The sequence below is a fragment of the Dipteris shenzhenensis genome, chromosome 20 (assembly GCF_047967505.1).
Source record: "Dipteris shenzhenensis isolate YYH24624 ecotype China chromosome 20, Dip_SZ_1.0, whole genome shotgun sequence".
Taxonomy (NCBI): domain Eukaryota; kingdom Viridiplantae; phylum Streptophyta; class Polypodiopsida; order Gleicheniales; family Dipteridaceae; genus Dipteris; species Dipteris shenzhenensis.
In genome coordinates, this window is record NC_141615.1 from 36,056,800 (window position 1) to 36,073,498 (window position 16,699).

At 45.4% G+C, this 16,699-nt stretch overlaps 1 protein-coding gene across 1 annotated transcript; it reads right to left on the bottom strand.

The window, feature by feature from the left end:
- Positions 1–2,786: 2,786 nt before the first annotated feature.
- LOC147889589 (uncharacterized) lies at positions 2,787–9,886 on the bottom strand. The gene is made up of 2 exons (XM_087391707.1): positions 9,409–9,886; positions 2,787–2,956 (listed from the first exon to the last, which is right to left on the bottom strand). Exons 1-2 carry the CDS (start codon positions 9,787–9,789, stop codon positions 2,951–2,953), a joined length of 387 nt encoding a protein of 128 aa, XP_087247833.1. The 5' UTR covers positions 9,790–9,886; the 3' UTR covers positions 2,787–2,950.
- Between the last annotated feature and the right edge of the window lie 6,813 nt (positions 9,887–16,699).

The following is a 16,699-nucleotide window of genomic DNA, read 5'->3' on the forward strand; positions in this document are numbered from 1 at the left end:
GACTTTATCTCTCTAGAGACGCTCGACATACTGACATTTTGAAGTTCCCGCTCTTGTTTTCTAGTGTGTCATAAATACTATACCAAATCCCGAAACAGATAAACTAACATTTTGAAGTTCCCGCTCGAGCATTTTTTAGTGTGTCATAAATGTCTTACCAGAGAGGTCAAAATTACCAAAACAGGTGCTTGACAGGACTGTGCTTAAAAAAGCGATTTGAGCATTTGATCCCATGCCAAGTGATCAAATCTTTTTCTTAAGCACACTCCTATCAGGTGCCTATTTTGGTCGTTCTGACCTTTTCGAGAGGCCAAATTTAGTGATTCAAAGTTATTTTGGGGGTTTTCGCCTGCTCCAGACACAATGGTGATGCGAAAACCACAAAAATAGTAGAAAACCATTTGGATCCTTAGACATAGCATTTGTGACACACTAAAAAACACTCAAGAAGGAACTTCAAAATGCAAGTTTATCTGTTTCATGATTTATATCTCCAAGTGAATGCTCAACCGTATAATTTTGTGCTTCTCACCCTATAACTTTTTAATTTTGAGCCAAGAAAATTAGAAAATCATGAATTTCTTACAAGGCCCCAAAATGAGCTTCGCTTTTTCCTAATGCTCACCAATATACTTTGAGAATATCCTTGAGATCATCTTGTTGAAGGTCAAAGGTACATCCTCAAGCCCAAATGGCATAACTATGAACTCATAATGACCACGTTTGGTTTGGAAGGCCATCTTTGGAATTCATGCTAAAAAATATGGACTTGATTGTAGCCACTTTTGAGATCAATTCTTGAGAAACACTTTGCACTATTAAGCATTTCCAAGATCTACTCACTCCGACACATTAGGAATTTGTTTACTAATGGTCAACTTGTTGAGTGTGGCAATAGCGAAAACACAATCATATCCTTCTTCTAAACAAATAATATAGGATCTGCAAAAGTTGAAGATGAAGGGCATACAAAAACAACACGAAGGAGTTGAGAGATCTGCTACTACAACTCACCCTCCATCGACTTGGATAGTCTATAAAGGAAACTGATTGGGAGGCGTAGAACCTGAGAGAAGCTCAATGTGATGGTCCTCAAGTCTACTAGGCGGGAGCTATGGAGGGAGTTCATCTCTCAAAATAGGATCCCGATAACTTGCGAGAAGATTACCCATGTGTTGCTCTAAGGATGGAGTTGTTTGAACTATGACCTGTTGAGGGCAAAGATAGGTAAGTGCACATATAGCTCCCTTGCGAGCAGCACGACAAGCTTGAATATGAAAGATCAGTGGAATGCCTTGAATGCTCCAATCTCCATGAATGAGGATTGGTTCTAGGAGGCACTCCACAATACTAAACGTGTGCTACTGGCAATCTAAAAGATGTGAATGGTCTTTGAACCACCGGATCCCTAGAATCATCTCACACCCAAGAAGAGGAGTTACAATGATATCATGTCTCAAAGAAGCCTTCTAAACATCAAAAGAAAACTGGGAGGCTTTATGAGTTATTTTCACACACAAGTCTGATGTGAAGCCATCCACCGTCAACTAGGGTGCACCCCATGCGCTTGGCCGACTATAGGGATACTCCGTCTTTGGAGTTCTTCATATTACAAAACACAATAAACAGTTGCCCACGAGCAAAACCATACATCCTTTGAATCCTCATCTTCACTTGGGGTACAAGGTTCCAAGAGGGCAAGACTACATTAGTAGCTACCGCTAGAGGCACGGCTGCCACTGTTGTGGCAACGATGGAAGCAGGAAACTTGGCTACCTTCTCAACTAGTCGCCTTCTTGCCATGCCCTGCAATGTGGTGGCAAAAAGACAGTGTCTCTTCTAATTGAAACTTCCTTTGCTCATCGGTCTGAAGATAGTCCCCCATAATACCCTCCTTAGCCTTCTCATCCAACGTCTTCTTAGGCTTATCTTCTTTATTACCAGATGACTGTTGATCTTTCTTCGCGTCCTTCTGGCATGCTTTTCCCATGAGGGTAGATGGTTGCTATATGGGATCTTAGCACCTGAAGAGCCTTAGATGGTGGATTTGATCGGGTGGATATTAGGTGCCTCACGTGTGCCCTTGAATGGGGATTCGAAAAGGTGGAGAAGAGGCACCTTAAGTGTGCCCTAGGATGGACTAAGGTGATCCAATGAGCCACAAGCCCAATTACTTTTGCACAATTAGATCGAACACAAATGCATCCACACCATCCACTTGTATATGACGCGTTAAAATCTTCCCCTTACTTGCATCTTACCATGCCCTTTGCACTTTAGGATTAGGAAACTCACCATTTTCCTAATCACATCCTTATGAGGCGCTTTTTCAGCCCAAGCTTCCACTAATAAAAAAGGTTTCAAACAATGCTGGAAGTATTCTACCTTGATAGCATGTGCATATGAATTCAAAACTTTACAAAAGAAAAGGAGTGGAAATTAAACATCATCAAAATTATCTCACAAACCTTTTACACCAATCATTCCATGTACATAGTGACAAGTACACCCATGATGTACCAAACAGGGACCATACACACATGTATGGATAGTGAGGGCCTGTATATTTTCATAATCATGTCTCTAGACACAAATCAGTTCACTTTCTGGCATTTGTTCGGAAATGACAAGATAAAGACTGGCTCAAGGCAGAGCTAATCAGGAGTCACACAATTTTGATCCATTGCAACCACAGAGATACTTCCATTCGTTCAAAACGAAGCTACAAGCTTGCCATCCAAAGACAGTAGACAGTTTCTGTAGACATCATGCTAGAGATAATGACGTAAAGAAGAAAACAGCTGGCTTTGCACTAACAAATTTCTGAATGAATCTGCATATCCATTAATATGGTGGAGAAATGTATCAGTTGCATGTTCAACTTAATCCCAAAACTTAAAAAAGTATGCAGTCTCATCTTTATGAAGGTGTCCCAAACTTAATCACCAGTTTAGACCTGCACAGCATAGTAAGGACAAATTAGCAATTCTTTTTTTGCATTGCTATGTTAACCAAAGGGAAAACCAGAACTCTGATTACTATTATGCCTTTTAAAAACCAGATGTATGTTCCCTCAGCCAACACCTTCCCCATACAGTTGTGAAAGTCGAAATCTGGTGTCTCACGATTTGATAAAACTGTCTTAAATAGTAATGATTAATATGAACAAGTTGGTGTTAGATTTAGGTCAAGTTTGATTGATCTTTAGACGAGTACAAAGCCATGTTGGTTTTCAAACGCTATAAACAGGTGAAGGGGGTAGATTATGGAGAAACATTTGCCCCAAACGCAACAATGACCCTTACCCATACAATGATAGCTTTGGACGTGAAGTCTCCTATCCTAAATGGAGAGTTGAAGGAAGACTTCTACAATGACCTTGGAAATAAGGATACCTTGTTCTTTTCCCTGTGGAGAAGCCACAGGGCTTCAAGGTTCTAGGTGCAAAGAACAAGGTATCCTGATTTCCACGGCCTCGTACCAAAGAATGGATGACTACTTTTATGAAATTGGATTATATATCTAGATGAATCTAGGAATGCCCAAACTCATCCTCTAAAAACACAACACGTAGTGCAGTTTCACTCTCAGGATATCTACTCATAAGGTTGCAGCCATAAATTCCATCACATAGCAAGGACAGCTACTATGGCATCCAACTAACGTCATCAACACCCCAACTCTAGGTGTAGACCATTGTATAAACGGCACTCCAGAGGTGAAGGGCAGACCCATCCGTGAAAAAGGCTAGCACTAAAGGAGAAGACTAACCAGAAAGTACTACACATACTTGAGCATCCATTTATACAAAGGTCTTCATACTGAGTTTCTGAAGCACTCCAGAGGTGAAGGGCAGACCCAGCCGTGACAAAGGCTAGCACTAAAGGAGAAGGCTAACCAGAAAGTAGTCCACACTCTCTTCATTCAAGCTACAAATACTTGTGAAAACTAAATGATTTCATTTTAGTCTCTCCAAAACGAGCATCCAAGCAAAAAATGCTTAGACCATCTAGTAGATAGGGCAACGCACCACTTAAGATAGAAAGAACTTATCGCAATATCAGCAAGCCGCAACATGGACGAAAACTTCACAAGGTCAAATTGGAATATCACTTAGTCCATCTAATACCAACTTGTACCTCTTTTTAAAGTAGGGCAAAGAGCCTAATGCTATAGCACAAAAAACAAATATTAAGAAGCATACTAAGGCCATCATGATAACAGAAAGAGGAAATATTTATGCTTCAAGTGTGGTGCAAAATGAACTCACGAGCACAAGTATGCAAAATGAGAAATGCTGGGACAGCCAAGATCAGCCTGATTGTGGAGTTGTCTAGTGATTAACAAGAGCTTGTGGATGCTCTTGAGATTGACTCATGAGGAGTCAAATGGTGCTGGCAATGCAGAACAAACTCTTGATGTTGGAGCAGGAGATGACCCCTCATTTCCCTTTGACCCATGCGGTACTAGACAATTCAAGGTGTATGCTCATGACATACTTGAAATCCAAGATGACACCTCTCAGCACACCAATGCTCCTTCATGTCATATTCCACAGTTGCATCTGTTGAAGTGTTTAACTACGCAATCCAAAACTTCTTTACTTGTGTGTACTCAACAAACATGTGTGTGTGTGTGTGGAAGCCAGTAAATAGACAACGCTCCACAGGAGATATAGAGCCAACCAAATTCCGTACATCTGGACACAATACAAAAGAAGTCCGGAGTCTCACCAAATCGTGGTCCTCCATCCTTACCCCAAAAGGTGTTGTCCTACTACCTCCGTGGCACTTCTAGATCCCTGAGCCCATGTGCTCCTCGTCAAGCTTCTGTGGACTTAGTTACCTGTGCCGGCAAACACACCCCCAAGCTATCCTCCCAGACAGCTACCTATGAGGCGGTGAATGCCTAGAAGACTTGATCTCCTTGCTGCCCTGATGTGCAGCCAATGGTGAGGCCCAAGCTTCTCCTAATCCCTATACATTGATCCTTGTACCTTGCTGTCTTGGATGACAGCCAAGGGTGCAACCCTTCCCAGAGCTCTTTGTCTGCAGATTCCTTGCCACCTCCCTCAGTCTTGAGTAAGCTTTCCTGGATGGCTGTATACCGCCCCAATCACCTCCCTCGAAGTTGCCACAGTGGATGGATTATGAGGCCCCAAAGGCCCCCTTTTTATAGGGGAAGTCCCCCCTCCAAAACAGCCAACCCAGTAGAGGTAATCTGGCCGACCAGCAGCCCCCCACTGGCCGACCTTGCTGGTCTGTCCAGCCATCTGGGGCCCAGCCCCTTGGTCTGTAATAACCTACCTGGTTGGCTGGCATGGACCGGCCCAACCAGGCCCCTTACAGCTGACTGGCCACGTGGCCTGCAGCCAGTGTTCCAGCCCCTTTCCGGTCCCCATTGGGGTCTTCTTGCAGGCCATATACCTGCCCAAAATAAGCACTTCCATGCTGCTGCTGTTCCGCACCTGTTCAAACTCTTCCAAGCACAAACTAGCTGCTGCAGCTCTGTACCAGATCCGTGCTATGGCTTGACATCATCTGCCACATCATCATGACTGCCTGCGCTGCAGCTGCGACTCTTCTGCAGACCTGTCCCAACAGGTACCTCTCTGATTGTGCTGCCCACATGGCAGCCTGTTTGCTGCCCATATGGCAGCCCCAAATCTCTTTGTTTTGCTGTGAGCTTGCTGCCCACATGGCAGCCTAGGTGCTGCACATGTGGCAGCCCCCTCTTCATGCTTTTCCCTGTGGGTATGCTTCCCACATGGCAGCCAAAGTGTTGCCCATGTGGCAACCCCAACCCTAAGTCCACCTCCTCCACACACTCCTCATATGGGGGCTTACAGATGGGGATGTGACTTCTCGAATACCCCCTCTAGCCCACACATCTCGTTCCGATCCTGAATCATCGATGAAGACACTCCATTGGCTTTCCATCTCAAAACCCTCTGGAACAATCCAGTGTCGATCTCGATTCCTAGCTTTTCATCTAGAGGCTCCTGCTCTGCCAGGTCCAGTCCCGTCCAAGCAAACCACCTTGATACACATGCCCATCTTTGGTAGCACCACATGGCACCACCACCTTCAGTCACATTCCTGCCTTAGATCTCGAGCAATCCAGGTACGAGCATCTTCCAGCTATCCCCCTCATAACGAGTGACCAGCCTAGGGTCCTCCGCCCACCATGCTCTGAAGCTGTCCTCCATCTAGCAACGTCTGCAACCAAATAACAAGTCTAGTACACCTGTCTGAACCTGAGCCTCCCTCCTTCTCGCAAGGGCATAATCCTCCACACGTCGAAGTAGATTCCCCCCGCTTTGAATCAAGGTCATCCTTTAGCAAGGTTCTTGCCTTCAAGCTCCACTTCCCGTGAACTTCCAATCAAGGCTCTAATACCATGTTAGAAATGAACCAAACAGAGGGTATCCAGGAATTACACATAGAAGTGTTTTAACTACGAAATCCAAAACTTCTTTACTTGTGTGTACTCAACAAACGTGTGTGTGTGTGTGTGCAAGCCAGTAAATAGACAATGTTCCACAGGAGATATAGAACCAACCCAAATATATTTCCGTTCACCTGGACACAATACAAAAGAAGTCCAAAGTCCCACCAAATCATGGTCCTCCGTCCTTACCCCACTACACCTCCAAGCTATCCTCCCAGACAGTTGCATGTGAGGCAATGCATGCCTAGAAGACTTGACCTCCGTGCTGCCCTGATGTGCCGCCAATAGTGAGGCCAAGCTTCTCCTGATCCCTGAACCTTAATCCTTGTACCTTGTTGTCCTGGATGACAGCCAAGGGTGCAAAGCTCTTTGTCTGCAAATCCTTGCCACCTCCCTCGGTCTTATGTAAGCCCTTTTGGCTGGCTGTTTACTGCCCCAATCTGCTTCCTGGAAGCTGCCACACTAGATGGTCCACAGGACCCCTTTTTATAGGGGAAGTCCCCCTCCAAAACAGCCGAGCCAGTAGGGGTAATCTGGCCAACCCAGCAGCCCCCCACTGGCCGGCCTTGTCCAGCCACCTGGGGCCCAGCCCCTTGGTCTGCAAGAACCGACCTGGTGGGCTGGCTTGGACCAGCCCAACCAAGCTCCTTAACAGCCGATTAGCCACGTGGCCTGCAGCCAGTGGTCCAGCCCCCATTGAGCTCTTCTGCAGGCCATATACCTGCCCAAAATAGGCATTCCATGCTGCTGCTGTTACGCACCTGTTCAGACCTCTTCCAGGCCCCAAACTAGCTGTTGCAGCTGCAGCTGCGTACCAGATCCATACTATTGCTGACATCATCTTCCACATCATCGTGGCTGCTCCTAAAATGATTCCATGGTATGCTAAAGCTCTAACTCTTCTGCAAACCTCTCCCAACAGCCAGGTACTTTCTCTAATTGTGCCCACATGGCAGCCTGTTTGCTGTCCATGTGGCAGCCCCAAATTTCTTTGCTTTGCTGCCACATGGCAGCCTAGGTGCTGCCCATGTGACAGCCTCCTCTTCATGCTTTTCCCTGTGAGGTATGCTGCCCACATGGCAACCAAAGTGTAGCCCATGTGGCAACCCTACCCCTAAGTCCACCTCCCCCCCACACTCCTCATATCAGGGCTTACAGGTGACTTCTCCAACAAGCAACACATTGCTATGCCATTCCATGCACGGAAGGAGTTGAGAATAATACTCCAGTGGATGAGGGGGGGTACTGGGATGCCTGGTTTTTGCTCTAAAAGTGCCGGAACACTCAGGTTGAAAGGTGACATCGATCGATAAGACCATTCATATTTTAGTGGACGGTGTACGTTGCCCACCCACAATCTTATCAATTAAAACTTTGTAAAAAGTTAAGCTTGAACATGGTTGAGATTTGAGGTTGCCAATGGACAATACATGATTAGTGGCCTATGTCACCAAGATGCACGGGCCCGACTCTCACGTGATTATGCTTTTGCGAGAAACATTGACATTGTTTTGAAACGTGATTGCATAGGCAAAGCAGTGGTGTTGCAAGGTTTGAAAGCCCCAAAACAGCAGCTGATTTCGTCAAGGCAAATGGCCAAGCAGCCCAACTAGTTAGCCAAGCAAAGAGGTGGTTGGCTTCAGTGCAGTCAAACGAGTTTGACATTAAATATAGGAAGGGCAAAGAAAACGTGGGTGCAGATGCCTTGTCAATTGCACACTGTCTGCTGTCTCCCCTATCTACCAAGATTGGATGCATGGCATTCAAGACGAGTACATGCAGAATTTAGGGCAGCAGCCATATTCTGAGACTTGCAGGAACCCTCATGTGAATTTAAATTTTCACTCTCAATACAGCATTACCATATTGAGACTGATGGGCAATTGAAGAGGGTGAATAAATGGCTGGATGAATACCTGAGGCACTTCTGCCATGACACTCAGAGGTCTTGGAACACGTGTCTTGGACTTGCTGAATTTTGCTACAATAACACCAAGCATTTACTATTGGGATGAGCCTATTTGAGGCAATGTATGGGGGCAAAGTATGCCTTCCACAATTTCAGGCATGGCTGTGAACAATCAGCACGCACAAGATGACTTCAGGATGGAGGCTCTTCTGCAATTGGTCACAAGCCAAGCAGAAAAAGTACATAGGAGGTACTTGGTTTCTTGACAAAAATTGATATGCCTCCCTAGAGGCTACCCCTTCTCTCTCTCTCTCTCTCTCTCTCTCTCTCTCTCTTCGATCCCACAGTTTGAAACAGAAAACCAAACGAGAACCCCACTAGTGCACTTTAAGACTTCACAAGTGGCGTCAGTTTAAAGTAAGAAACGTTAGTAGACACTCGCAGAAAACCCAACTTGTCAAGCACCCCACTACGTGGACCTCAAACTTCACAAGTGGCATCAACACTCTAATGGAAGAAGGTTTAAAGTTTACTGTACGAACCATTAGTGAACACTCAAATAAAACCCAACTTGTCCCCTACAAGCAGGCTGAAGGCTACAGCTCCGCCTCACTCATATGGTTTTGACATCCAATTGCATATGAGGGAAGAAGCTGGCATAGCCATGAGCTTTATCTGCTGTCTCTTGAGTTTAGTGAGTACACTGCATTCAAAGGCACATGCACAAACCAACTGCAGCTGAACAAAGATCGTTCTGACTATAAGCTGAAAAACAGGAACGGATCATTGTAAATTCAGGACCAAGTTTACGTGATTCTTGGACGATGATGGTGCAAGACAAAGCTTATATAAACTGCTCATATGCCAGTAGAACGAAACTAATTACAGAATAATGCAAACAAAATAGCGGAAGCCTACCAGTAGCGACACCGAAAGCAGAAAGACAAGCACAGCCGCGACCCTAGCCAACATCCCTGCGTATAAACCCTGCATTTGTCCCTTACGAAGTGGCACACCCTCGTTTCGAGAATGCTATGATAAAGAAGTACCTGCGCCGGAGAATCTTGCACTGCCACCTCTGCCACTTCTGCATCCTGCGCTTCCTCTTCCTCTAACCGCTCAAGGGCAACTTTCCTGGCCCAGGTTTCGATCCGCGTGTCAGGTTTGGAGTTCAACCCGATGAAGAGCATGACAAAGGCGATAATGCCGGTGGCATAGTAGGGCAATTCCCAGTCCTCCCATTTACGAGACTGACCGGGGGGAGGGGGGGTCTCGTTGAAGAGGAATCCATTGGGGTCATTGTCACCAGGGCTGAACCATCCCTTGTGGGAGCCATGGGAATGGGGGTCGCCATGGGGATCGGCACTGCGGAGGCGATGGTTACGGAGCAAATTTCTGAGAGATCCTGAAGCAACGAAAGATCTGAACATGGCGATGGCAAAGAATTCTTGAGCTTGCACTCTGCTCTGCTCTACATACCCAACAAAGTTCTCCTCTGTGTGTGTGTGAGAGAGAGAGAGAGAGAGAGAGAGAGCCAATAACTGACCAGATACTGCCTCTGCCAATAACTGACTAGTTACTAGCCGCCCCCCGCCCCAAAAACCCACACTTTTAAATATAATAATAATAATAACGTGCCGGATATATTAAAGGGGTGGTCAGCCCAGCCAAAATGAAGACCTTTTACAAAAGTTGTCCCAAGGTGGACACATGTCCGGGGCCTACGCTCCAAGCAGCCTATCACTTGGTGAAGTACCAACGAATTCATCAAGCTGAAGTCTCTGAGGTTGGCTCCGGCTAGGCACTTGATTAATTGAGCACGCCCTCCGAAACCCACCTTTTTCTTGAAAATATGGGCATTTCGGAACTCCCAAACCGCCAGCAGGATCACGGCTCTTATGTACGACCAGCCAACCGCTAACGTCGAGGGCATATTAGAAGAGTCGCCTACCAAGGGGATCTTTCATCTTCCTTTGATGTTGAGTTTGGACATTAGTCCCGAGTCCCGACGGCCCATTCGAGGCTGTGCCAACTTCGGTGATCACCGGGCAGTTCCAGAAGAGATGGCGAACTGTCTCTGTTGCCATCTCGCACAGAGGGCATTTGGGGTCAACTTGGATTCTTTTGCCTAACTTGCCTCTCATGGGCAGCCACCACTAGTGGTGGATAATCTTCCAGAGAAGGAAGCTTGCTTTCCCGATTTTGCACTTCTTCCAGATTCCTCTGAATCTGGTTTTCCACCACGCGGGCCGTCATCTTAGCATCCATTTTTTGTTGAGATCGGAATTCGCAGGGGCATTTAGGGTCAACTTTCTGTACACCGTTCTGGCCGCAATTTTCTTTAGCTGTGTCTTGCCCACCCTCCAGTGGATCACCCTATTGGCTTGGGAATTTGAGGTGTTTGTAGGCCAGTTTTGGGGTATCCTCTCCATTATGGCCCTCATCAAGTCCATTTCACTCACATTGATCCGGTACCTGTGATGTATCTCCTCCACCGACAACCAGTCAGCTCTGACGTTATTCCACACATCTAGCCACCTCCTTATGCCTTTCTTGCTGCAGCTGCAGGCTCTGTGAAGGTCGTGCTCAGCGAATGGGGTTCTGCAACTTCCCGGTGAATGGCTCCACCAGATTCCCTCTTGAAGACTGGCGTCTCCTCTTAGTCCTGACCTTCCGATCCATTTGGCCATGTGAATGCAACCCTTCCACGCACCTACTAACCCTGCTATCAGCGCCGACCCGTTAATTTTCACTGGGAAGAGCAACATTAATTTGTCATACCATGAAAGATCCTACCACACCCCGGCCTTACCACCCTTACTCTTCGACATAAAGGAATGTGCAATCTCGACCCACAGGGCTTCACTCAGGAAGAGCTGCGGGAGCCATTTGCAAATCAGTGTTGTGTTTTTCTTGCCCACATCCGGAAGGCCGAGCCCCCCTTGGAGCTTGGGTGCCTTCATGGCCTCCCACGGGACACTGTGGAGCCTCCTTTTCCTTGCTTCTTCGGCCCACAGAAAGGATCTGAGAATTCTTTCAACCTCCAGCCACCCACCCTTGTTGAACCCCCAAATGGTCACGATGTACATCGTTGAGGCGGCAAGAATATGCTGGATAATCAGAATGCACGCATTCCATCCCAAGGCAATTCCACACCACTTGTGTAGCTTAGCTTTCAGCTTGTCTAGGAACCAGTCAAACCTTTGCTTCATCGAAACCTCCACCCCTACTGGTGCGCCCGGATATCTTATAATTCGACCTCTCGGGACCTCCTGAACCTGCAGGTCTTCTAGCCTCTGAGGAGGGCCGCCCGTGCTTGTGTGGAGAAGGAAAGATTTCTGCCAACTACACTTTGAGCCTGATGTTGAGCAGAACAGCTCCACTTCTCTCATGAGCATTGCAACACTTTCACTATCTTCCAGTGAGAAGGCCAAGGTGTTGTCGGCAAACATTTGTACACTGATTTGCTCACCTGAGGGAAGGGATGCCCTATAGGCTGCCTGTGCGGATGTTCACTTTGATTCTATGTATGAGTGGAATGGTACCGATGGCAAAGAGCAGTGGCGCCAGTGGGCAACCTTGTCTCACTGATCTTCTGAGATCAAAGCGCCCTACCACCCCCCGGTTGATGCAGAGGATAGTTGAGGCGTTCCCGAAGAGGCATCTGACAATTGCTCCGAACTCTTCTCCGAACCCGAGCTTGTTCAGCACTTACAGAATGTAATCCCATAGCACACGATGGTAGGCCTTGTCCAGGTCGAGGCCGAACGCCACCACCTTTTGCTTCGTGGCTAGACCATAGTCAACCGTTGTGGCCACATTGAGGATATTTTCGAAGATATCTCTGCCTTTCACAAAGCCTTTATGCTCAGTGTCCACCACCGTCATGCAAATCTCCTTGATTCGGGAAGCAGTCACCTTTGCAATGAGTTTGTAGGATGTGTTCAACATTGTAATCGGGCGCCAATCCCCGACTTTCGTCCTACTAGGTTTCTTAGGGAATAGCTTCATGAGCCCCACATTAACGTCTTCTGTGAGCCTTTCCTTACCGCCTCGTTAGCCATGCAAGTGAGGTCGTGACCCAGGATGTCCCAGAAATCCTTGTAGAACTCCGCAGTTAACCCGTCTGGGCTAGGAGATTTGTCGTCTTTAAGGCACTTTAGGGCATCATCCAACTCGTCCACGGAGAACGGCCTCGCCAACCGTCGTCTGTGATACGGATGTACTCTGTCGCCGATGCCTTCCAAGATTCTCTGCATCTCATCCCTCCATCCTTGGTCCTATTCCGTTGGCTCTCCAACTATCGTGCTCAGCTCGGTCTTGAAGACCTCAGCAATGTGCCAAAACTCAGTGATGACGTTCCCCTACCAGTCAACGACCCGATTGATCTTTTCCCTCATATGCTTGCATTTTACTGATTGGAAGAAGGCCTTCGACGGGCAGTCTCCCACAACTAGCCACGTTTGTTTGCTAATTAGTCTTGCATGGTTGGCTTCCTCCCACTCCCATGCCACCTGGGTAACTTCCGCTTCTACCAGGACCGTAGCCAAGATTGCGCCTTTAGGGGTCTCTGCCAAAGCTGCACGCATGCCTTTAATTCTCACCATCATGGCGTCTTTGTAGTCCTTTCTGCCGACTCTATTCATCTTCTGCTCTGCCCTTGCAAGCAAATGTACTCTTCTAACTGCCGAATCCCAACGATCCATAGCATTCACCACTCCTTCTTTAGCTTTAGTCCACTCCTCTCTTGTCGCCATGCATAATTTCTTTGAGTTTAGAAGCAATTTGTTGAATTTAAAGGGAATATCAAAAGACCTTGCCACCTGGTGCGAGGAGTGGAATTTCCACATCACCGGGGCATGGTCTGAGATGCTTGAGGATGCTAGGTGCTCACCCCCCATTGGGCTACGAAGCCACCACCCTTCCTCTGATACATACAGCCTGTCCCCTCCCTACAAGTCCTCGCCAGCTGTTCGATTCGACCAAGTGAACCCGGAAAGGCCTATGGGCTCTAGGGAGGCGAAGTACACAAACCCATGATTCATGCAGAAATAGTCCCACTCCTCCCTCTCATCCCCCGAGTTTGCCGAAGTATCGTGAGATCTATCTCTTTCTTCCGTTGTGAAGTTCCAATCACCGCCCATGATCCAGTGGCTATTGAGGATTGCGGTATTCAACTCTTCCAGCACTCAGCTCAATCCTAGGGATCATTAGGGGCATGCACGCTCACTACATTGTAGGAAAACTCCCCTAATGAGAACACTACACCAATTGCCCATCCTTCCCCTATTTTCAACACTTCCCGAGCAGCTAACCGCCTATCAACCAAAATCACAGAGCCCCCTTTTCCCCAAATTGGATAGTGGATGAACACTGGATGAACACATCATACCCTAGCCGATCACAAGCAAACCACCATTCGTTCTGTGGACCACACTTAAGCTCTTGCAGCAGAATAACATGGGGCTCTAACTTACGAAACAATTCTAAACATGCTCTCTGCTTAATCTTATCACAACACCCTCAAACGTTCCATTATGACAATACACTAATCTCCTCCCCGCCTCTCAAGGACCCTCCCCGCATCCTCCTATTGCGCAATGGCCTTGTATGCATCCTTAAGGAAATTGAACCTATTCTCCCTCCGTGCGTTGACACCCCTCGCCACTTCTTTAAGATGCTTTGAGAGGCTGCGAGGGGGATTCTTACCTTTCCCACTGCCGGAGTTTTATGAAACCTCAGTCTTTTTTTCATCGTGTGATCTTTTCCTGTGATTCGCATCTAGCATTGTTTCTTCATCATGAGAAGATTTTGAGAAGAATGCTTGTATGCTTGTGTGAGAAGATGAATGGAAGGTGCCAGTGATTTGCATCTGGCATCAAATTCATCAAATCCTTCCATGCACCGCACTTTGAGACACTCACTTACAGGAGTCCCGGCGCTAGTAGTAGCCGATTCCCATGGCAAAACTTGTATGCTCATGTGAGAAGAATTTGATGACCTCATGAATGGAAGGTGCATCATTTAGAACCATAAGTATAGTGCATCATGAGCCATAGATCAAGGAAGACTTTGATGATATCATTGATACATTAGGAGGGGGATGACTTTGTGGTTATTGTTGCATCTAAGAATAATAAAGAACATGAACCTACTTTTTGTTATTGTGTACCAAACCAAAACATATGGTCCAAAGTGCATTTGTGGATCATTGAGACACAAGTTATGACAAATTGGATGTTGTGTGACTAGAGGTATTTTGTACAAAAAATGTAAGAGGGACATAAATATAGACTATTGCATAAGAAACTAGAGATATTTGTGTATCCCTATTTCATTTAAGCAATTAAGGTTGAATTGAAAGTACTGACTCAAGGAAAGAAGGGAGAAAGTCTCTTTAAAATGAACAATGACACTCACAAAGACATCATGGGTTGTCTCAAAAAGCACTAAGATAGAGTACACCTATTGACTCATTGTTGGCATGTACTTTGCTGATTAGCTAGTTAGCATGCACTAAGATAGCTTGCCCGTTGATGAGGATATTCTTATGTCCCTTAATAAGGCTTCTAGGATGGTTTTTAAGTAACTAATGGAAGAGATGGGACTTGTTGTAATAGTGGGAGTTGGTTTAGTTCTTATGAGATGGTGGAGTGTAGATCCAAAGATGTAGAGAAGAGGAGTAATAGGAATGCTACTATCATAAACTGCTACTCTTATTAGTAGAGAATTGAAACACTAGCCACATGGAATTTGGTCTAAGTCAAACTAACCATGCAGCTAACCTTCAACTAATAAAGCTTCCTATAACTCACTTGGAATGGATTCCAACTAACTAAATCGACCCATTTAGGATCATTGAATTAACTAAGTTAATCATGTTAACTTAGGGTTGACTTAACCTTTCCTTTTCATATTATTTTAAGTTATTATTTTTTAATGATAGCATTTTTGGTATAGATCATGTTTAAATCCATCTCTTACACTATTTTTTATCAAATTGGACTTCATACTAACATTTTCACACCTTCTAATAGTCTTTTTAGGCCTATGCAAATTGTGACGATGTGCCCACAATGGTTCACACCATGAAATGACTCCACATATATGTAGAGTTTTACACCTTGTACTGTGCCCACAATGGTTCACGGCCATGAAATAACTTCACATAGATGTAGAGTTTTACACCTTCTAATAGTCTTTTAGGCCTAATAGTATGCAAATTGTGACTATGTACCCACAATGGTTCACGACCATGATATGACTTCACATAGATGTATATCTTGAGCATAGACATGATGAGTAAGCATAAAAGCAGCATTGTTATTAAGTCCAATGACATTGTATAGCGAACATCCTTGTCATCAAGATGATGCATGCATTAACCTGTAGTTGAAAGTAGAAGTAATAAAATTATGATGAATGATATAAATGAAAGTTTACCCCCTTTACCGTATTTTATTTATTATACTGAACCTGGTTCCAATCGAAGATTTAAGGGAGTCATGTCCTAAGTTTTTTGGAGGCAAGAGGTTTTGATCAGAATTGTGTGAGTACAGCTGCAATGTTGAGGATACATATATATAACCATGCTTGCTTTTGACGAAACTGTGAGAGGATTACTCAGTAAGGAAGTTTTTTTATATGGAAGGATGCCAAATGGGAGATCTAAGATGGTTGAATCAAAAAAATATGGCATTGAATCATGACCTAATAGTATAGTATGTGGACACTTTTACGATTTTTTAAAGTTTATAGAGTTCCAACAACATAAAAGAAAGAAAGTTGTATCATATAGTCCTTGGTTTTGAATGCTAATAAAGAGCTAGATGCTCTAAAATATGATGAAGGACTTGAGAAAAGATGAATACGCAAGGAATGGAAACGAAGGTAAAGAGTATAATGTTTATAGATTTTTGAACACTGCCTTTATTAGAACGACATGGATAACAACTGTGCACTAGCAAAGAAGCCTACTTCCCCAATCTAACACGCATTGTATTAACTTTGATGTATGGTGCAATGGTGGCAGGTGAATAGGCTTGCAATTTGAGTTGGAAACATGGAGTATAGTAGACTTTGTAGAAAAATGGAGGGGAAAGTGGAGATAAAGGATTTTTCAAATTAATGACAACAATGACTTGTGTGCACACGGCTTGATACAATGTGAGAACTAGTGTGCTTCATGAGCTGGAGACCTTGAGAACCCTTTTGAACTATCAAAACTGAAGAATACTTTATGGGCACCATAGCGACTCACAATGAACTTGGGCTTAAACTCTGAGACATGAGGAGACTAAGCTTTGGGAGATACATGGAGGCAACACATGGAGCTTGAAC